Source organism: Syngnathus scovelli, chromosome 9 (genome assembly GCF_024217435.2).
Source record: "Syngnathus scovelli strain Florida chromosome 9, RoL_Ssco_1.2, whole genome shotgun sequence".
Classification (NCBI taxonomy): domain Eukaryota; kingdom Metazoa; phylum Chordata; class Actinopteri; order Syngnathiformes; family Syngnathidae; genus Syngnathus; species Syngnathus scovelli.
In genome coordinates, this window is record NC_090855.1 from 13214442 (window position 1) to 13237985 (window position 23544).

The 23544-nt window shown below is 42.1% G+C and overlaps 2 protein-coding genes and 1 long non-coding RNA gene across 6 annotated transcripts; 1 reads left to right on the plus strand and 2 right to left on the minus strand.

The window, feature by feature from the left end:
* On the plus strand, positions 1–23238 carry LOC125975763 (carcinoembryonic antigen-related cell adhesion molecule 20-like). 2 transcript variants are annotated; one of them, XM_049731756.2, is made up of 6 exons: positions 1–178; positions 19411–19542; positions 19625–19948; positions 20246–20521; positions 20633–20878; positions 23041–23238. In XM_049731756.2, the coding sequence occupies exons 1-6, from the start codon at positions 163–165 to the stop codon at positions 23112–23114; spliced, it is 1068 nt and encodes a 355-aa protein (XP_049587713.1). In that variant the 5' UTR covers positions 1–162; the 3' UTR covers positions 23115–23238. The 2 variants fall into 2 exon arrangements, with proteins under 2 accessions (XP_049587713.1, XP_049587715.1); XM_049731758.2 differs by lacking the exon at positions 1–178 and adding an exon at positions 18982–19134.
* On the minus strand, positions 467–18842 carry LOC125975682 (carcinoembryonic antigen-related cell adhesion molecule 20-like). 3 transcript variants are annotated; one of them, XM_049731552.2, is made up of 11 exons: positions 18659–18842; positions 18010–18342; positions 17414–17692; positions 16794–17060; positions 16446–16718; positions 16036–16293; positions 15852–15960; positions 15659–15705; positions 15486–15544; positions 14903–15137; positions 467–806 (listed from the first exon to the last, which is right to left on the minus strand). In XM_049731552.2, the coding sequence occupies exons 1-10, from the start codon at positions 18741–18743 to the stop codon at positions 14904–14906; spliced, it is 1944 nt and encodes a 647-aa protein (XP_049587509.1). In that variant the 5' UTR covers positions 18744–18842; the 3' UTR covers positions 467–806; position 14903. The 3 variants fall into 3 exon arrangements, with proteins under 3 accessions (XP_049587509.1, XP_049587508.1, XP_049587510.1); XM_049731551.2 differs by having other exon boundaries at positions 467–2649; XM_049731553.2 differs by lacking the exon at positions 17414–17692 and having other exon boundaries at positions 467–2649.
* On the minus strand, positions 7551–10374 carry LOC125975771 (uncharacterized). The gene is made up of 4 exons (XR_011087441.1): positions 10267–10374; positions 9268–9372; positions 8366–8470; positions 7551–7661 (listed from the first exon to the last, which is right to left on the minus strand). It is a non-coding gene; the product is annotated as an uncharacterized lncRNA (long non-coding RNA).
* Positions 23239–23544: the final 306 nt, after the last annotated feature.

Sequence of the window (23544 nt, forward strand, 5' to 3'; positions counted from 1 at the left end):
CCCAAAAATGTCAGAACCCGACAAAATTCGACGATAAAATTCTATCTAAATTTGTGTAGCGCAGTTTTTTTTTTAAATTATTGTGCCGCAGTGACGAATGAAAAAGTTGGCGACGTGAAAGGAGAACGACAGGGGAGACAAGACGTCATCTTGCCTGAACACATGGCCACAATAAGAGGTCAGACGACTTTATTATCAAATATCCACTGACATTGCAGTTCAAAAATTTCTATAGGTCAGCTACTTATAGGATGATATTAACAAGTTTCTGCTCGTTTTGTGTTGCACCTGCAGTATTTGAAGGACATACTATATAGTGTTAGGTTACGGATTCTAGTTATTGATCTGACTCCAAATTGCGATCAACACTTAACACATAAATTGCTATGTCCTAATCCACACACTGGCGCACCTAACAATTTTGCGAGTTCGTTCTGTCAAAGAGAAGACCAGTAGATCAATCAGACCAAATTTACCAATTATTTATTCCTGACAGAGCGCACTAATACAGGCCTGGGTCCCGGGTCCCTCACACTAAAACTCGTGCGTTTTTGTGACCACCAAAAGACGACACATTCTTCCGGGTTGCCCAGTTTTAAAGAAACACAATATGAATATTAAAGCATGCAAAATATTGTGAGATGATTGGTCGATGGCCATCTCCTCCCCGGTCCAGGTGTCGCTGAGGTCAGACAGTTGGGTTTTTCCCTCGAAGGCCGGTCTCATAGACGTGCTGTTGTTCTTGTTCCTAACCGACCTTGAGATGGTCTCCTCCGGTACTCCCTATCAGGGCCTATTCCACAACACTTTGAAGAAAACAAGTTCATGCAGTTTGTCTGCACATTCCTCGCCCCCCACCAATCCACACGAGCACTCTAATACTAGATATTAATATGATTATAAGTTTAACACAACCTTAAAACATATGTTTGCAAACTGCCGAAAGCACATTTTCCTTTAATAGGTTCCTCAGTAGATAACATTTCCGACTTTTAAGCAATGTGAAGATTATAAAAAGAAATATGTTTATGGAAGCAACTCACAAGAAGAACTATTTATTTGCCCCTTTGAGAGACGTTCACGTGACGCTCTTAGTCCACGTTACACTTTTGAAGTACTTCAAACAATATTTAAAGGGCTAGAGACACTGGTATATGTATAAATCGGTTTTAGTTAGCTTATGGGCTTATAAATATAAATTGACGCTCGAAACAACGAAAAGGAAGCTGTTGCTCTGAAAAATATCATTTAAATTTGCCGCACAGACGAGTTTGACTGCACCGAGCCGCCAGCCGGAAGTGACGTCTCATGACGTCTCAAGTTGTACGCGTTTAGCTTCAGTGAATGTAAACAAAAAGAGAAGAGGGGCCAGCGCGGAGACGTCGGGCCAGGTTTGCGGCCAACCCAGCTCGCCTAGCCGTGCCTTCCATTATCCTGGCGTACATTCGTTCGCGGGACGACAAGATGGGTTGAGTTCGCCTGATCGGATCCACGAACCGGACAGTGCGTGCCTGCTGTGTGCTCGTGTTCACAGTGGCCTGGTTGACTGTCATCTTTCCGGACTCTGCTGTGCATCGGGAGCGGCTAGCGTGCTATCACTCTCATTGTTCATCTTCTTGTTTTATTTTTCCTGTGCTGTTTACTTGTATGTGCATTGTGAACTCTGTCTTATCTTTCCGGACTCTGCTGTGCATCGGGAGCGGCTAGCGTGCTATCACTCTTATTGTTCATCTTCTTGTTTTATTTTTCCTGTGTTGTTTACTTTGTACGTACTTTTTACGTTGTGAACGCTGTCTTGTCACCCTGGGATAGTGAGAAACGTAATTTTGATCTCTTTGTGTGTCTTGACATGCGGAGGAATTGACAATAAAGGAGACTTTGAGACTTTGACTTTGAAAAGTATGTCGAATCGTGACGGGAGGGGCACAATTCAGAAAACGTGCTCAGCTCGTCGAGAAAATGCGATTTAAGCAATAAAATTAAAAATGCTTATAAAACCTAAACCAAACGTTGCAGGTGGTCATGTCTTCATGTGCCGAGATCAACTCGGCACTCTAAAGCCCCCAAGAGCACTTTTTACTATGCCAACCTAACCAGAGTGAAGGGAGGGGCACAATTCAGAAAATGTGCTCAGCTCAGCCCAAGTGAACTGCTAGATTCATCATATTCTGCGTCAAAAGAGGTTTCTGAATCGGATAAAATGATGCTAATATTGCCGCTAGAAACGGAGCTGTCGCTATCATCTGCCATGTTGTTTGGGTTTGTTGACATCCAGATGTACAACTTGTGACGTCACAGTAATGGCGCCGCCAGTTTGGCTTCGTGCGGGACCCGATCGATAAACTGGCATTTCATTTCACCTTTATTCTTAGTAATCGGTGTCCATTTTTAATTTCCAATGCGGCAAATGTGTTCACTTTATACATTCTATCAAATTCTGTTCTAATTGAAAAAAAAAAGGGATGTCTCTAGCCCTTTAAACATTCACTTTGGTCACATTCATAAACTTGGGGAGGGGGGGCATATACATTACAGAAATGCCAAGACTGCCCGTGTGCCATAGTTTGCCAATTCGCGCTTGTGTAGACAAATCTAATGAAGTCGATACATCTAATCAGGCATCGTTGTGTTTTTGTGACTCTCAGTCAACTGATCAATGATTAACACGCACACACACACACACACACATCCTTGTTAACCTCCCTCTGCAGGACCCAACTTAATTTACCGAGTTCTGGGGTCCACCCTTTCTAGTGGTCCAAGAACTATGAAAAAAATCAGGCAACTCCCAAAAAAAATCTTGTTACTAAAAATCACTTTCAATAAACACAATTTGAAACTTTTTTTTTCATGTCAGTTTTTCAGTCATATCTGGGGCCTGTTTCTAACATTCCGGCTTTGCGGGGTCCACCTTTACACACATGAGATTTTTAGTCAGTTATGGGGATCGCTTTTAATATTTCAACCTTAAGAGGTCTACCTATACACACATTATTTTTTTAGCCAGTTATGGAGCTTGCTGTTAAGATTTAAGACTTGTTAGGTCTGCCTTTATAAAGAGGATCTATCAAGTTCAACCCCAACCCTAATCTAACCCAAACATGCATTTGTGTGGACTTAATCATTTGAGAAAACCTAAAAATTTTGTTAGTGTTATTAATACTTTCATCTGGCTAAATATACTAGATATACATTGAAATGTGCATTCTAAAATACATTCTGAAGTCTTTATTCAGATTCTGGTCCATTTTCCTTGGTCACAGTCTTAATATTCTTCAATTTGTTCAGTCATATTGGTACATTTTAAAATATTTAAATTCTGCATTTTAGCTAACTATAAAGTACACAGGATTTACAAGTAATAATTGTTGAGTCAAAATTTTAAATGGACACATTACAAATGTAGCCAATGAATAAAGGAACTTATTTAATCTAACATTTACGAACAGGAGAAGTGGAGCATAAAAAAAATCACAAACAAATAGTGAACAAATGGTGAAACAGGACCAGCCATGTGTTTCTATCTCTGTTAAGGGAAGCTGTTTCACTCATATTTTCTCCTCATGGTGGTTATTCTCTTTTTGACAAAGTACTTAACAGCTCGGTGCTTGTGGTTCTGCAGCAATGCATCTCTCGCAGTCAAGCTTACCAGGAACCTGATTTGTCAATATATACTTCCTTGAATGTTTATTTACTGCAGCACATTCCTCTGGGGTCCAGCTTCTTTTCACAACTTTTCCGTTACCTAAGGGCATAGGAAGAGCACTTTTTAGTTTACAACTTAATTAGAACAAAATTGCATAAAGAATACATTCACTTTATGGACAATTATCCGACAATATAATTCAAATGAGATATTTTATAACGTCAACTATCTTTGTCAACAGTGATGAGCCTACAATAGACATAAGTAAATCAGTTAATATCTGAGATATTAATCCGGTCATTTAAGTTGCTAGGTGGTCTTCAGTGTCAGCTGTTTTGATATTAACAAAATTAAAAATAGATGCACAAAAGGGTAACATTAGAATGCCCCCAGTTTTGGTGGTGGGGGAAAGAGGTCTCTCATTTTCTTGATTACTTTTAAGCAGTTTTGCATTTGACCAGAATGTCACTGCTGGTAGATGAAGCAATTCCTGGACCCTACAGAGGTTGCACAGGCAGTCAAACTCCACCATGGCAGCACATTGGGATGCACCATTTCTCTGACAAAACCATTAAGAACAGATACAAGTTGTTGCAAAATCAGGGAAAATAAAAAATAAAAATCAGAGAAAAACTTTTTTCAGACAGTGTTTTACATGTATGGGGAATTTGCTTTGATAACGTGCTACACATGGACAAACAAAGATGATAAAAGTAAATTTGGAAATATATAGTGTGTAAAAAATTAAATGCAAGCTGTATAAGAATGGTATCTGCCTTGGTGTGACAATGTGTGAATTTGCATATTCACTAATAGGTTAATCTAGAGCAATTTTTCTTTCTCTCTTTTGAGGTAAATGTGTCATGTATACATTACCTCTATTTAAAAATAGATGTAAACAAACATCTCACATATAATCAAGGTTAGCAATGACCTGTAACTCACATGAGAAAGGATGGGTCAATTTTCATTTTATGACAAAATTCAAAAGTTTAGACCTTACATGTCTAAGAAAAAAAGTCAAGTGGTGTTTAATATATCTTGCTTGGGTCATCTAAATCTTAGTAAGCAGCATATGTGAGGATAATTAGATACTGATACAGTAGTAACAATTGGGCAATTTAAAAGCAACTGTGATAAAGTTATATATTGAAAAGGATTACTCTAAACTCACCTCCCTTTTTGGCAGACTTTTCATTACTTGGGCCACGAGATGCGGAGGTACAAGAGGTCACTTCTATCACTTCTGGGATCAGCCCATCTGAAATGATGATTTTTAAGTACAGAAAAAAACCACAGTATAGCAATATTCTAAAACAAAAATTAACTGCACCTGTATAAGAATGCTTGGTCAAATTTAATATACTCTTGTTTTGAGCAGATTGATTTGCAGAGGTACAGAGCAGTCCTTTTGGGAATCATTGTCAGTATCATCACTGTCTGAGTAGTCCACTTTGAGAAACTCCTTTGATAATTGATAGCTCTATGGAGGGAATTAAAAGAAATGTGTTGTTAGTTTCTGCAAGCTACTCTTATATGCTGTATTAATATAAAGACTAGAATTTCTTTGCTCAAAATAATTAAAATTTCTGTCCAATATCTTAACTGGTAGACGACCGGTGCTGTACACATCCTCTGAAATATGCCAAAACCTTATATCACAGGAAATTTTACATATAAAACATGGAAAAGGCTCCAAAATTTACAACAAAGAAGCCACAAGAAACCATATTTCAGAAATCTGTTATTATGTGAGTGTGAATGATTGGCTTGGTTGGAATAACCAAGACAACTTTAGATCCATACGGAGGGCCCCACAAGTAGCCATCACAAATCTGTTATGTGTGTGTGAATGATTGGCTTGGTTGGACACCCATGGGCGCATGTTTCAACAATCCATCTATAGGTGTGTGTGCCACTGGTTCGTTTGGGCTCTATGAGGAGAACCACTAAAACCGTGTGATCCAATGGTTGGCTGAATGCTGTTTAAGGTACCTTCTGACTAAAGAACAGCTTTCCAACTAAAAGCTGTAAACTAAGAGAACAAGAAAAGGTCTACAAAGTTTATTTCTTACAACAAAGTCTAACTGAATGTTACCTGTTGGCTGGCATCTTGTTTGATGTTATCATCAGGGTCAGAGTCCTGCCAAGTTCTGGCTGATTCAGGCAGCGCACCATCAACAGGAGCCTGAGAGCCTGTCACCTGGAATTAAAACCACAAATAACTTACCAACATCATACAGACACCACAAATGACAGACTCAAGACCTGTATAGTTAAATCATGTGAAGTTAGTCCCCAAAACCAAACAAGCTTTTCTAACTAAAGTGTTCCAGTCAGTTCTGGATGTCTAATCAGGTCCTATAACAGCATCTTTATGGATGTAGTGGAGCATCCTTGAGCATGACACTTTAGCCGTTTAACTGTTGAGGATGTGTGGAACTATAGCTGTAATATAATCAGCCTCCATAATGTCCATAACCGAAATATGATCTAAAAACATGAGACAACCTTCGATCCATACGGAGGGCCCCACAAGTAGCTATCAGAAATCTGTTATTATGTGTGTGTGAATGATTGGCTTGGTTGGAATAACCAAGACAACTTTAGATCCATACGGAGGGCCCCACAAGTAGCCATCAGAAATCTGTTATTATGTGTGTGTGAATGATTGGCTTGGTTGGAATAACCAAGACAACTTTCGATCCATGCGGAGGGCCCCACAAGTAGCCATCAGAAATCTTTTATGTGTGTGTGAATGATTGGCTTGGTTGGACACCCATGGGCGCATGTTTCAAATATCCATCTATAGGTGTGTGTGCCACTGGTTCGTTTGGGCTCTATGAGGAGAACCACTAAAACCGTGTGATCCAATGGTTGGCTGAATGCTGTTTAAGGTACCTTCTGACTAAAGAACAGCTTTCCAACTAAAAGCTGTAAACTAAGAGAACAAGAAAAGGTCTACAAAGTTTATTTCTTACAACAAAGTCTAACTGAATGTTACCTGTTGGCTGGCATCTTGTTTGATGTTATTATCAGGGTCAGAGTCCTGCCAAGTTCTGGCTGGTTCAGGCAGCGCACCATCAACGGGAGCCTGAGAGCCTGTCACCTGGAATTAAAACCACAAATAACTTACCAACATCATACAGACACCACAAATGACAGACTCAAGACCTGTATCGTTAAATCATGTGAAGTTAGTCCCCGAAACCAAACAAGCTTTTCTAACTAAAGTGTTACAGTCAGTTCTGGATGTCTAATCAGGTCCTATAACAGCATCTTTATGGATGTAGTGGAGCATCCTTGAGCATGACACTTTAGCCGTTTAACTGTTGAGGATGTGTGGAACTATAGCTGTAATATAATCAGCCTCCATAATGTCCATAACCAAAATATGATCTAAAAACATGAGACAACCTTCGATCAATACGGAGGGCCCCACAAGTAGCTGTCAGAAATCTGTTATTATGTGTGTGTGAATGATTGGCTTGGTTGGAATAACCAAGACAACTTTCGATCCATACGGAGGGCCCCACAAGTAGCCATGAGAAATCTGTTATTATGTGTGTGTGAATGATTGGCTTGGTTGGAATAACCAAGACAACTTTCGATCCATACGGAGGGCCCCACAAGTAGCCATCAGAAATCTGTTATGTGTGTGTGAATGATTGGCTTGGTTGGACACCCATGGGCGCATGTTTCAAATATCCATGTATAGGTGTGTGTGCCACTGGTTCGTTTGGGCTCTATGAGGAGAACCACTAAAACCGTGTGATCCAATGGTTGGCTGAATGCTGTTTAAGGTACCTTCTGACTAAAGAACAGCTTTCCAACTAAAAGCTGTAAACTAAGAGAACAAGAAAAGGTCTACAAAGTTTATTTCTTACAACAAAGTCTAACTGAATGTTACCTGTTGGCTGGCATCTTGTTTGATGTTATCATCAGGGTCAGAGTCCTGCCAAGTTTTGGCTGGTTCAGGCAGAGCACCGTCAACAGGAGCCTGAGAGCCTGTCACCTGGAATTAAAACCACAAATAACTTACCAACATCATACAGACACCACAAATGACAGACTCAAGACCTGTATAGTTAAATCATGTGAAGTTAGTCCCCAAAACCAAACAAGCTTTTCTAACTAAAGTGTTCCAGTCAGACCTGATGTCTAATCAGGTCCTATAACAGCATCTTTATGGATGTAGTGGAGCATCCTTCAGCATGACACTTTAGCCGTTTAGCTGTTGAGGATGTGTGGAACTATAGCTGTAATATAATCAGCCTCCATAATGTCCATAACCAAAATATGATCTAAAAACATGAGACAACTTTCGATCCATACGGAGGGCCCCACAAGTAGCCATCAGAAATCTGTTATTGTGTGTGTGTGAATGATTGGCTTGGTTGGAATAACCAAGACAACTTTAGATCCATACGGAGGGCCCCACAAGTAGCCATCAGAAATCTGTTGTGTGTGTGAATGATTGGCTTGGTTGGACACCCATGGGCGCATGTTTTAACAATCCTTCTATAGGTGTGTGTGCCACTGGTTCGTTTGGGCTCTATGAGGAGAACCACTAAAACCGTGTGATCCAATGGTTGGCTGAATGCTGTTTAAGGTACCTTCTGACTAAAGAACAGCTTTCCAACTAAAAGCTGTAAACTAAGAGAACAAGAAAAGGTCTACAAAGTTTATTTCTTACAACAAAGTCTAACTGAATGTTACCTGTTGGCTGGCATCTTGTTTGATGTTATCATCAGGGTCAGAGTCCTGCCAAGTTCTGGCTGGTTCAGGCAGCGCACCGTCAACAGGAGCCTGAGAGCCTGTCACCTGGAATTAAAACCACAAATAACTTACCAACATCATACAGACACCACAAATGACAGACTCAAGACCTGTATAGTTAAATCATGTGAAGTTAGTCCCCAAAACCAAACAAGCTTTTCTAACTAAAGTGTTCCAGTCAGCCCTGATGTCTAATCAGGTCCTATAACAGCATCTTTATGGATGTAGTGGAGCATCCTTCAGCATGACACTTTAGCCGTTTTGCTGTTGAGGATGTGTGGAACTATAGCTGTAATATAATCAGCCTCCATAATGTCCATAACCAAAATATGATCTAAAAACATGAGACAACCTTCGGTCAATACGGAGGGCCCCACAAGTAGCCGTCAGAAATCTGTTATTATGTGTGTGTGAATGATTGGCTTGGTTGGAATAACCAAGACAACTTTCGATCCATACGGAGGGCCCCACAAGTAGCCATGAGAAATCTGTTATGTGTGTGTGAATGATTGGCTTGGTTGGAATAACCAAGACAACTTTTGATCCATACGGAGGGCCCCACAAGTAGCCATCAGAAATCTGTTATGTGTGTGTGAATGATTGGCTTGGTTGGACACCCATGGGCGCATGTTTCAAATATCCATGTATAGGTGTGTGTGCCACTGGTTCGTTTGGGCTCTATGAGGAGAACCACTAAAACCGTGTGATCCAATGGTTGGCTGAATGCTGTTTAAGGTACCTTCTGACTAAAGAACAGCTTTCCAACTAAAAGCTGTAAACTAAGAGAACAAGAAAAGGTCTACAAAGTTTATTTCTTACAACAAAGTCTAACTGAATGTTACCTGTTGGCTGGCATCTTGTTTGATGTTATCATCAGGGTCAGAGTCCTGCCAAGTTCTGGCTGGTTCAGGCAGCGCACCGTCAACAGGAGCCTGAGAGCCTGTCACCTGGAATTAAAACCACAAATAACTTACCAACATCATACAGACACCACAAATGACAGACTCAAGACCTGTATAGTTAAATCATGTGAAGTTAGTCCCCAAAACCAAACAAGCTTTTCTAACTAAAGTGTTCCAGTCAGCCCTGATGTCTAATCAGGTCCTATAACAGCATCTTTATGGATGTAGTGGAGCATCCTTCAGCATGACACTTTAGCCGTTTTGCTGTTGAGGATGTGTGGAACTATAGCTGTAATATAATCAGCCTCCATAATGTCCATAACCAAAATATGATCTAAAAACATGAGACAACCTTCGGTCAATACGGAGGGCCCCACAAGTAGCTGTCAGAAATCTGTTATTATGTGTGTGTGAATGATTGGCTTGGTTGGAACAACCAAGACAACTTTCGATCCATACGGAGGGCCCCACAAGTAGCCATGAGAAATCTGTTATTATGTGTGTGTGAATGATTGGCTTGGTTGGAATAACCAAGACAACTTTCGATCGATACGGAGGGCCCCACAAGTAGCCATCAGAAATCTGTTATTGTGTGTGTGTGAATGATTGGCTTGGTTGGAATAACCAAGACAACTTTAGATCCATACGGAGGGCCCCACAAGTAGCCATCAGAAATCTGTTATGTGTGTGTGAATGATTGGCTTGGTTGGACACCCATGGGCGCATGTTTCAACAATCCTTCTATAGGTGTGTGTGCCACTGGTTCGTTTGGGCTCTATGAGGAGAATCACTAAAACCATGTGATCCAATGGTTGGCTGAATGCTGTTTAAGGTACCTTCTGACTAAAGAACAGCTTTCCAACTAAAAGCTGTAAACTAAGAGAACAAGAAAAGGTCTACAAAGTTGATTTCTTACAACAAAGTCTAACTGAATGTTACCTGTTGGCTGGCATCTTGTTTGATGTTATCATCAGGGTCAGAGTCCTGCCAAGTTCTGGCTGGTTCAGGCAGAGCACCGTCAACAGGAGCCTGAGAGCCTGTCACCTGGAATTAAAACCACAAATAACTTACCAACATCATACAGACACCACAAATGACAGACTCAAGACCTGTATAGTTAAATCATGTGAAGTTAGTCCCCAAAACCAAACAAGCTTTTCTAACTAAAGTGTTCCAGTCAGACCTGATGTCTAATCAGGTCCTATAACAGCATCTTTATGGATGTAGTGGAGCATCCTTCAGCATGACACTTTAGCCGTTTAGCTGTTGAGGATGTGTGGAACTATAGCTGTAATATAATCAGCCTCCATAATGTCCATAACCAAAATATGATCTAAAAACATGAGGCAACCTTTGATCCATACGGAGGGCCCCACAAGTAGCCATCAGAAATCTGTTATTGTGTGTGTGTGAATGATTGGCTTGGTTGGAATAACCAAGACAACTTTAGATCCATACGGAGGGCCCCACAAGTAGCCATCAGAAATCTGTTATGTGTGTGTGAATGATTGGCTTGGTTGGACACCCATGGGCGCATGTTTCAACAATCCTTCTATAGGTGTGTGTGCCACTGGTTCGTTTGGGCTCTATGAGGAGAACCACTAAAACCGTGTGATCCAATGGTTGGCTGAATGCTGTTTAAGGTACCTTCTGACTAAAGAACAGCTTTCCAACTAAAAGCTGTAAACTAAGAGAACAAGAAAAGGTCTACAAAGTTGATTTCTTACAACAAAGTCTAACTGAATGTTACCTGTTGGCTGGCATCTTGTTTGATGTTATCATCAGGGACAGAGTCCTGCCAAGTTCTGGCTGGTTCAGGCAGAGCACCGTCAACAGGAGCCTGAGAGCCTGTCACCTGGAATTAAAACCACAAATAACTTACCAACATCATACAGACACCACAAATGACAGACTCAAGACCTGTATAGTTAAATCATGTGAAGTTAGTCCCCAAAACCAAACAAGCTTTTCTAACTAAAGTGTTCCAGTCAGACCTGATGTCTAATCAGGTCCTATAACAGCATCTTTATGGATGTAGTGGAGCATCCTTCAGCATGACACTTTAGTCGTTTTGCTGTTGAGGATGTGTGGAACTATAGCTGTAATATAATCAGCCTCCATAATGTCCATAACCAAAATATGATCTAAAAACACGAGACAACTTTCGATCCATACGGAGAGCCCCACAAGTAGCCATCAGAAATCTGTTATTGTGTGTGTGTGAATGATTGGCTTGGTTGGAATAACCAAGACAACTTTAGATCCATACGGAGGGCCCCACAAGTAGCCATCAGAAATCTGTTATGTGTGTGTGAATGATTGGCTTGGTTGGACACCCATGGGCGCATGTTTCAACAATCCTTCTATAGGTGTGTGTGCCACTGGTTCGTTTGGGCTCTATGAGGAGAACCACTAAAACCATGTGATCCAATGGTTGGCTGAATGCTGTTTAAGGTACCTTCTGACTAAAGAACAGCTTTCCAACTAAAAGCTGTAAACTAAGAGAACAAGAAAAGGTCTACAAAGTTTATTTCTTACAACAAAGTCTAACTGAATGTTACCTGTTGGCTGGCATCTTGTTTGATGTTATCATCAGGGCCAGAGTCCTGCCAAGTTCTGGCTGGTTCAGGCAGCGCACCGTCAACAGGAGCCTGAGAGCCTGTCACCTGGAATCAAAACCACAAATAACTTACCAACATCATACTGAGAGTAATTCAAATAAAAGAGACAAAAATCTTCCTTTTTTTTAATAACAAATTAATATTACAACTTGCATACTTGATCTTACTGACTTACTTTTTCACGCCATGGCCATTTAGAATCACCATAGTTGTAATTGATTTCAGTTCCCATTTCTATGTTTTTGATGGCAAAAAGGCACAAATGGGGCTCGTCATTTACTATTTTTTTCATGGTGCAGTTTGGAGACTTGTGGTTGTCATTCACTAATCTTCCAAGAGAGCCATCCTCTGTTGATGCATCAATACTAGGAAAGAAAAAACAGAAATCAAACATTTTGTATCATATAACTAGTTTTTTAGTAAAATAAAAGTTGGCTTACAGAAATAAAAACTTGCAACATTTCAAAAGAAAAGTTGAGAGGGAAACAATGTCTTTTTGAACATCATAGCACTAAATAAAAAAAATTGTTAATGCCACAATCCTGATGTGTTATTGAAATATTGCTTCTGAGTGACTCACTAATTTAGGGTATTTTATTCCAGTCTCTTTCTAGAGTTCATAATTATTGTATAGAAAATATTTGGATATACATACCACCAGTAATGATTCTGCCATTCAAAGTCAAAGAGAAATGTACTCTCCTTTTCAGAGTACTTGCTTGTTTGGCATTTTTCTGCTGACAGAAGTTGACCCCTGTATTATAAGATGAACTCTCCTTGTTCAAAGTGCTGGGTAGCAAACACGCCTCTTCCTGCAAGGACATTTTATATAAAACCATTGGTTATGAGAAAATATTTCTTTAAGATACACCTTTAACCAAATAATTGTGGTGTTATCTTACAATTTTAATACTAAGTTCTCGCTTAGAAACAGAAATACAACAACCAATCTGAATTTGATTGTTTTTTGTGTTGTTTTATAAAATAAATAAATATATACTTAATGGATAAATGGTCTAAAAATGAGTTTATTACCTTTTTGATCATCAATAAATCTTTCCACTAGTCCAGGTTTGTCCTTTGAGGATTAAATGTAAAAGGCTGCTTCATCAGCAGGCTTTTTTCTTGCTTTCCTTTTGGACATTTCTGGCTCTAAAAAATAATTCAAAACATGGCAGAGAGAACTTTAACAAGCACTCTATATTAATTTTAAAAGATTTGTAATCATCCACTGTATAAAGACTGAAGGAATAAGCCTGGCCTGAGAACTAACAGAACAAGAGTGATTAAAGAAAGAATATTTTTCAGAAAATACTGATATATTAATGAAAATGTTTGTCGGTTTGAAGCTGAGCTTTGTTACTTTTAACTAGTCACAGTTCCAACCAGGTGCTGCATCCAAAGAAAAGTTATTTCAATAGTTTTACCAGTATAACTCGTTATACTTTTCAGGAGCTACCAACTCGTTTTTATTATGTTTGTGTTTGAAAAGTGAACGTAGCATCCTGATTAGCGGTAGCTAATTAGCCAATAAGCTAGTTTCCGGATAGTTTTATTTGCGTCAGAATGCTTGTGTTATTTAAAGAAAGCATTCTTACATGATAGAAAACCACCGAGAAATACAGAAGACATGCAGATATATCATAACACTGAGCACACACGTGTTTGACGAGTTTTGAAGTGGTTTCGGCAATTACGGCCAGAGTCCGGTTCTGGGCTTAGCAATTATGAAACATTAGCACATCGAAATCATCCTGAATATAACACGGATCAATTATACATTCTGTCGTTCTCTTTTACACCATTGTTTTTAAAACCACTGCAAGCTAAGATGAATAACAAGTTAAAAAGCCGGACTGTCTGAGGGGAAAACGTTACGCCATCCGAGTGACAATATACCGAATCCGAAGCCATAATCATTGCATATAAACCCCTCGGGGTCTGGACAAAAAGCATTTCTACATCAGTTTCTTGTACTTAGTATTTACATGCAGTTGATTTACTCACCGTGTATGTTGTGTTTCGTTATGAGCAGCGTGTCTTCGTCGCGGAGCAGTCTCAGTCTGGCGGCGTCACACGTGGCGAAGTGACGTTAAGCTGGTGGTTTTAGCCGCATGAAGCTAACACATGCAATACCTGCTGATTTAACTAATATGTAAACTGATGGTAAAGAATAAATTACTATTTATTTATACCTTTATTTTTATGTTTAGAACATGAAAAATGCACGAGATGCTGATTTAACTAATATGTAAACTGATGGTAAAGAATAAATTACTATTTATTTATACCTTTATTTTTATGTTTAGAACATGAAAAATGCACGAGACAGTTTTTAAAATAAGCCTAATAGAATGACCGTATTTTTATAAAGCAAGTGTAATGAATATTAAATAACGTAGATAAATTGCAATTGTAATGCAGGAATTTTATGTTTACAGTATTATTTTAGCTGCTATGGTTACTAAAATAATAATTACCTGGTTTAAATCTACAGGAAATAGCATTTTATTTTCTTAATCAACACTCGGATCACGAGGTGCCCTGATTGGTTGAATCACACACACTTCCGGTAGTGTGTATACTTGCAATACCACTTGCCATGGTCGGGGGGCCGCTACTGAGCACACACACTTCACACACACAATTCTCAACATTGCGACCATGAGGGGTAAGTGAAAAAAATTCGTGAGGCATGTTGTTAGAGCATTTCAAGCTGTTTTAGAGTGGTTTCCCGAGTGGGGTCCATGATTTTGGACCCCACAACGACACAGGGCCCCACTTTGTTGGTGGGCTCCCTGTCTTCGGACCCCCCATACTAATAAAAACAAGTACACACACACACACACACACACACACACACACACACACACACACACACACACACACACACACACAATGACTACACAAACACTTTGCATTATTAGCGTGCCATGAAGGAAGTGTGAGCATACGTCACTCTGTTGACTGCTCCCCACTTCCATGACATGACTCGTTGCTGTGAACCTGAGGGCGGGCTTCTAGTGGCTGAGGGGCTTGCCTCTTCATCCGCCGCACGTGGGCGTCGTAGGAAGGAGGCGCGTTGTTCACTTGGACCTCGGCGTATTCGGTCTGGCTGGCCTGGAGCTCCAAGTGACCTTTGCCGCCGCCCTTTGCGTGTAGAATAGTCACGTCAGCATAGTTTATCTCCTGGTTGAAAGATGGAGACCACCAATAAATAACTAAGAGGAGCACTTCCCTAAATAGACACAAGCACAAATAACGCAACTTCCCGTTTCCATACCACTGTTAGCGGTGTATCTTCCTCCTGGTTCAAAGTCCAATGAGTTACAATGAGAGACAACCCCAATAAACATGAACCCAGACTCATAAGCCAACAATCAAAGTTGTAAAGTTGTTGTTTTTTTGTCCCACACCGGGGGCTATGTCATAGTATCGTTGAAACACACCATACAGAAGTTTTAATGATTAAATAAAAGTAAACTCTTGGAGGATGTTTCAGATGTCTGTCGGTCCGGACCAACTGAATTTCTGTACCTGATTTCGGGGTTCTTCTGTGTTGTCTTGGCCTATTCCTCCTGCAAGAAATTTCAATCCTATACAAGGACATATCTCTGTCAACAACAGCATTACGTTGAGTGGAATATGAATTAATACAAAACCTAAAGAAAAGCTCAGTTTGGATCAAATCATTTCCGTGTCACTCTTACCTGTCCTGTTCGAGATGTCTCTGTCGGGGCGATTCTTTGTCTTGTTCCTGTATTGCGACATTGTCATACCGTAGATCAATATGAGGATAATATCTCATTGAGATGTCAAAGAATGTTTATTTTGACTATCGTTTGGCTCCAACATTTTCTTAGAGAGGTTTGTTTAGAATGTTGGACAATCCTGGGAACCTACCGTTGAATGTAGAAAGTGTAGGCGCCCCCAGCAACTGCTGCGCAGATGACTAAACACGCCAGCACAATGCCCGCGATGCAACCAGCCGAACACGCAGTATCTGTTCCATCTGTGAATGTATCCCAGCAGATATCTGTCACGATGCCGCTGCATGCTCCAAAGGCACATTAGTGCTTCTACTTGCCTGTCACATCCAACCTGTGGCTAGCCGACATGCTTTTGCCAGTAATACTGTTGGTGGCGCTACAAACGTAGCTTCCACTGTCGGAAAAGTTGACGTTGTATTTAACAAAGGTTGAAGAATTATGTAGCACTACTGTGCTGTTCAGTGCTGTCCACATGTAGGTGGCGGCTGGGACAGACACCGCGGAGCAGCTTAAGGTTAAAGTCTCTTTCACGATGATTTGGCTCGGTCCCGTGATTTGGACAGGTTCAGGCCCATCTGCCAGACACGGCAATGTTTGAAGTTAGAGAAATTTGTACAATTGGGTTAAAACTTGAAAAGTCAGACACAATCTGTCCTGGAGCCTTGAGTAACTAACGACCAATTTTGTAAATTGGGCGGATTGTACTTTGTAGATTTTGACTACTTACAGTTCACAAGCACGCCCAAAGTCACTTCCTCCTCATCGATGGGGTTTATAATCCGACAGGAATATGAAGCGCTATCCGATCTGACGGCGGTGCGGAAGGACACTGTCCTGTTCTTGTCGTGGAGCGTCACACGCTCATCTGGGATCAGCGCCGAGCCTCCCTTGCTCCACTCTCTGAAGAAGACCGACCCAGCGGCGTCGCAGGTCATATTCATCTCCGTTCCCTCAACTGGGCGACTCGTTGACAGTGTGACAGAGGCACCGGAAATTTTCTCTGTTGAACGCAAAATGTGAATGCATAGTATATATATTATAAGAACCCGGCAATAAATAGTGCAGTTGCCCTTACTTAGCACATGAATTGGCAATTGCTGAGATTCTTTGTGTCTCAGAGTCTTGGTGTTAAAGGACCGGCAGCTGTAATTTCCACTGTGATGCTGCTGGACGTTCACCAGCGAGAAATTTGATTCCATGACCGGCAGATCCTTCTCGTTCACAAACCAGGTAAAGGTGGCGACTGGCCTGGAGTTGGCCGAGCAGGAAAGATTGACATTCGACCCTTCTGCGACGTATTCTTTCCGTGGTGACATAACGAGATGTGTATCATCCGGGCCATCTGCAATGTATGGTGCGCAGATGGTAAATTTGGAAACATGCGCGAGTTAAAAGGTCATACATTCACCAGCCACAACATTTGGTACACCGGCACAATCTATTAAAGCGAGCTACATGCATAGCAAATTGTAACATTAAAATATTTTTTTCTGTGACCCTACACACCTCAAATAAAATATCATATTCTTATCGACATTTCGCAAACCAGATCTTGCAGTACCAAGACTGGCCTGTGAGAGGCCACGCAGGGCATCCAGTCTGCTAGGAAATCCAAAGATGAAGAAAGACTTTCAGGTTGTGCAGGTGCATCTAATGTTTTGGTGGGTGAAATGTTTCAAGAGGAGTGGCCCTCACAGCTGACGGAAAGATGCACCGAATGGCTGTCAACTTCACTGACGGCGTTGGACACGCAACATCGGAACGACCTTTGGTCGTAACGGGTCACGGGAGCGATGGTGAGTCCGGCGCCTTCGTTGGTAAACTGAACTCTGTCGTCGGCCGAGATCTCGGCGCTGTCGTTCAGCCAATGGAAGGAGACGAACGATCCAAACGAAGAGCAGAACAGACGAAGAGTGCTGTTGAACTCCAGCAAGTCTGTGCTGCTGACCGTCAACATGACATTGGACACTGGGTCTGTACATATTTAGAAATCATCCCGGTGGTTATGGACGACACTGTTTCACGATGACTTCACAATGCAACATTTACCAAACTGATTTTTCATGAAGAGGGCAAATTTGGGACTTCTGCTTAGAATTAAGAGAGATTTACAGTATAATTGGCTACAGACAAACAGGTGGCAAAGTACAACTGTCGAAATCAAGGGCCTCCTCTCACTTGATGACAAAGCAGAACCTTTTTATTCGACAGAAATCATTGCTCTTATTTTGTAACCTCGTCACACCACCATGCTCATATCACATCCAACACACCAAAGAACATCTGCTCACCAAGCGTCTGCAGTGTCGTGGATCCCGTGATTTGGTCGCCGCTCTCTGTTACGATGACAAGACTGTATTTTCCGCTGTCACTGAGAGCCAGCTTGCTGAGCTCCAGGGACCCAGTCTGTATGAAGAGAGTGATCCTGCCTTGGTACCCGGGGCCAGTTTTGTTTTGAGACGTGACCGTTATCACGGGTATTTCATTGCTGCCCTCGATAAACGTCCAGATCACCGTCGGGAACGGCGTCGGCGTGGCCGCCACTGTGGTGTTAAACGTCACAGAGCCTCCCACGGCTGCAGTCAGAGGCCCGTCGGGCAATGCGCCGGATCCTGCAGTCAAACCTACACGATGGTTTAGGATTAAAAACTAAAACTCAGTCAACGAGATAAAATATCTGGTCAAAGTTTAAACTTCAAATTGTTGTGTAGTCTACAAATATTTGTCCAGGTGCTTCTTAAGTGCCCTATCATTAGGTTTACGGCCAGGCTTAGTTTGTTGCCCTTTGACAGGCTTGCTAAATCTACAAAGCAATGTTTGAGACAACTCATAATACAATTGCGTTCCAAATCATGTTCTTCATCCACGTTGACGCCGTTACATTGTTTTACAAACACCGACTAGGCATTTTTAGGTCAAACAGATGAGTGCTCAGTTTACCTGTGAAAGCCGCCCAGAAGATGCAAAACACTGCTAGTGTGCCCATTTCATCTTTTTGTAACTTGTATAGCAGAGAATGTCGCATTGAGCTCTTCCACCAGCTCCATTTGACATGTTCAAGTAGGACCAAGCAGTAAACTGCCTGCGTGCTGGGCCACAGTCCATCAGCGCTAATGGGGAAGTTGCACGGCTCATCTTCAATGCGGCATCGCGTCGCCCTCTTGTGTTTGTGCTGGAAGTGAACACAAAGGCACGGCCAGGTGGCAAGAATTTTCAATTGAAGGATTTTGCTGACGTGGATACGACACAAAATTTCCTTGAAATATTAAAGTCCCCTTTGTCGTTTCCAGCAGCCACAGGAACAACATGCGTGGCACCGTTTGCCATTTTTCACAAGGAAAAGGCTTCTTGAAGTTTGTCTTGTTTCAAATTTGCAATTCGAAGAATATGCTTCTGGAGGGAGACATATTAAGATGGTATGAATTTAGAAATTTTTGTTGTATGAATCGCAGATCCACTGAAATATGTTTGCTCACTGTTAAATTCTGTGAATTGCTTGATGTAAAGATGTCATCAAATTGTATTCATGTAGCAATAATTCCAAAGGTCCTTCAGCATTTGATATCTCACTTATAAATCTTTGTCAGATGTTGGGCTACATTATAAAGCATTGTGTGGCTTATGTAACTTAATGGTGGTAATAATTAAGCGTGCTGAGTATCCAACTTGTTGATATGTCTCCTTGATTGCAGATTATCTCCAGGGCACTCTTTCTATTGCTGCTCAAACAGTGCAGACAACAATTGAAGAGGAGCAGAAAGAATCAAAGGCGACGGTGGCCGACATGTTTTGCCGGGCGGCCGTCTTTGTGCTGCTCTCCTCGGGTCAGTAAGTCAGTCGGGACGACGAGCGGATTGGCGGGTCGCCACGTGTCCAGTACGCTAAGCGCACCGATCCTTTTTGCAGGTCTTTGCCACGGAGCCGGGATCATCCCAGTCGACTGGCTCCACGGGACACCTGGCCAGAGCGTGGCCTTCACCACATCCCTGACGCCGACATCGGAACCCTTTCTGGCTCTGACTTGGAGCTTCAACGCGACCATCAGCGTGATCACCTCCACCAGTGTGGACGTGGTGGGAGAAGGCTACGAGGGCAGGGTCACCCTGGATAAAACCACGGGTGGTCTGGTGCTCGCAAACCTGACGGAGGAGGACAGCGGAGAATATGAGGTGCTCATGGTGTCGCATGGCGCCCAGCCCATTCAAGGACGTGTTCGACTGAACGTGCTAAGTGAGTAACACGAGCCGTGAATGTCCCCTTACTCACTTACTTTTTATAATCATCTTTTTAATCAATTATATCAGTTATTTAAATCACATTTTAGTCTAAGGGTAGTATTATGTGACCCCCCCACTTTCTTTGATGACATCACAATTGAACAAATTTCAATAGCCAGCAAAACAAAAGATTTACTTCAAAGACCCCTAAGACTAAAGTATTTGTATCCAAGCAATTCAAAAGTCACATTTGCCATGCCACGCCCCCTTTCAAGTATCCCATCACTGTTTGATTCCTTTCCGTGCTCAGGTGTGGTGTCTGTGCCCATTATGGCCTGTCCCACGGAAAACTTGATTGAAGGTCAAAGCTCCCTCAACTTGACGTGCGACGCCGAAGGTGGGGTGACCCACCGAGCGTGGACGAGAAAAGGCAAACCGCTGCTCCCCGGCGGCAGGTTCGTCTTCCACAACGACGGCCGAGTGCTCTCCGTCAGCCCTATGGACAGGCAGGACACCGGCGTCTTCCTGTGTAACGTCAGCAACGCCATCAGCTTTGCCACTGCCAAATGCAAGCTCAAAGTCTTCTGTAAGTATGCCAACGCATCTCAGACCAAATCGTACATTTGCCGCAGCACACCCAACAGTCTCACGTTGGGCGTCACTGACCTAAAGAAGAACCTCCGTCCTTTCTGCATAGACGGGCCCGACCAACCCTTTATCGATCAAGACCCGGTTGGCGCAGAACTCGAGGAGAGCGTCACGTTGCTCTGCTCAGCCGACTCGCTACCCAAGGCCAAGTTCACCTGGAAGTTCAAGCGCACGGTTGCGTCCGGTCCCCGCTATGACATAGAGGAGATACAGAATCGCCACCTGGGGACGTACACCTGCACGGCGCACAACGAAATCACCGGCTCACAGGTCTCGGCGGAACACACCTTGCAGGGTATTTGAGCTCAGCATTCTTAATCTTTCGATAACAACCGTTGTGCCTTGGCCAAAATGAAGTTTCTCAACCAACATGGCTCAGAGTGAAATATGATCCAATTTTTTTGTGCGGAAGTTGTAATACGCTGTGATCACATCACCATCCATCCATCCATCCATCCATCCATCCATCCATCCATCCATCCATCCATCCATCCATCCATCCATCCATCCATCCATCCATCCATCCATCCATCCATCCATCCATCCATCCATCCATCCATCCATCCATCCATCCATCCATCCATCCATCCATCCAACCTCCCTCCCTCATTACCTTTATTGCATTTTCTTAATTTTCACATGTACGTTCATCAATTGCACATGAATATAATGCTCACAATGGTGTCACTTTTCCACTGCTTAAAGGGCTAGAGACACCGGTATATGTATAAATCGGTTTTAGTTAGCTTATGGGCTTATAAATATAAATTGACGCTCGAAACAACGAAAAGGAAGCTGTTGCTCTGAAAAATATCATTTAAATTTGCCGCACAGACGAGTTTGACTGCACCGAGCCGCCAGCCGGAAGTGACGTCTCATGACGTCTCAAGTTGTACGCGTTTAGCTTCAGTGAATGTAAACAAAAAGAGAAGAGGGGCCAGCGCGGAGACGTCGGGCCAGGTTTGCGGCCAACCCAGCTCGCCTAGCCGTGCCTTCCATTATCCTGGTGTACATTCGTTCGCGGGACGACAAGATGGGTTGAGTTCGCCTGATAGGATCCACAAACCGGACAGTGCGTGCCTGCTGTGTGCTCGTGTTCACAGTGGCCTGGTTGACTGTCATCTTTCCGGACTCTGCTGTGCATCGGGAGCGGCTAGCGTGCTATCACTCTTATTGTTCATCTTCTTGCTTTATTTTTCCTGTGTTGTTTACTTGTATGTGCGTTGTGAACTCTGTCTTATCTTTCCGGACTCTGCTGTGCATCGGGAGCGGCTAGCGTGCTATCACTCTTATTGTTCATCTTCTTGTTTTATTTTTCCTGTGTTGTTTACTTGTATGTGCGTTGTGAACGCTGTCTTGTCACCCTGGGATAGTGAGAAACGTAATTTCGATCTCTTTGTGTGTCTTGACATGCGGAGGAATTGACAATAAAGGAGACTTTGAGACTTTGACTTTGAAAAGTATGTCGAAGCGTGACGGGAGGGGCACAATTCAGAAAACGTGCTCAGCTCGTCGAAAGAATGCGATTTAAGAAATAAAATTAAAAATGCGCCTAAAACCTAAACCAAACGATGCAGATGTTCATTTCTTCATTCGCAGTGGTCAACTCGGCACTCTACTCTTTTTACTATGCCAACCTAACCACAGTGACAGGAGAGGCACAATTCAGAAAACGTGCTCAGCTCGTCGAGAAAATGCGATTTAAGCAATAAAATTAAAAATGCTTATAAAACCTAAACCAAACGTTGCAGGTGGTCATGTCTTCATGTGCCGAGTTGATCTCGGCACTCTAAAGCCCCCAAGAGCACTTTTTACTATGCCAACCTAACCAGAGTGACGGGAGGGGCACAATTCAGAAAATGTGCTCAGCTCAGCCCAAGTGAACTGCTAGATTCATCATATTCTGCGTCAAAAGAGGTTTCTGAATCGGATAAAATGATGCTAATATTGCCGCTAGAAACGGAGCTGTCGCTATCATCTGCCATGTTGTTTGGGTTTGTTGACATCCAGATGTACAACTTGTGACGTCACAGTAATGGCGCCGCCAGTTTGGCTTCGTGCGGGACCCGATCGATAAACTGGCATTTCATTTCAGCTTTATTCTTAGTAATCGGTGTCCATTTTTAATTTCCAATGCGGCAAATGTGTTCACTTTATACATTCTATCAAATTCCGTTCTAATTGAAAAAAAAAAAAGGTATGTCTCTAGCCCTTTAAGCATGTGCAACCGAAAATTGAGATTTCGCAAAGGGCCACTTGTGACTCATTGTTTTTGCCTTTGTAATTGCCTTTGTAATTGCCTTTGAAAGAGCCAACCAAATATTGGAAAGTTCTTCTTCCAAATGCCAGTGGTCAGTTCGCCTTTTTTAGGGCACGGCTTAGCAAAAGACGATCAAGCGCCACTTGAAAAAACGTGTGCAAATGGAAAGTGAGTAACGTGTTTCTCTTCCCGCGCAGACTCGGCCGTTCCCCTCCGAATGTCCATGCTGGTTTGCGCTGTCCTGACGTCACTTGGCTTCCGGTTGATCTAAAAGACGTTTTCTCTGAACGTGTTTGTTGTACCTCCATTCAAAGCTTGTCCCTCCTGCAATGTTATTTGACTGTTTGCAAAAGTGCTGTCCGACATCATAATAAAAGATACATGAGGACTTGTGACATCCTATGTAGTGTTTCCTGACGTATACTTCTTCATTTTGCTTCATTTTGACAGCCGTGAAAGATAATTTGTGTTTCTCATTTCTTCATATTCAACCTTAACCTCATTTGACCTTCCATTTGATCTTCACTTTGTTCTTTTATTCTCCGGCATCCATCCAAAGTGTTATCATGGAGCCATATGGCTATTCTGATGGCTTTGTGATAACTCCTTATCAGGATGGTCACGCCATAAATGTTTATCAAAGGTCATGTGGCGATTATCAAGGTTTGTTGTTGTTGCATGCGTTTATCAACAAGGACTAA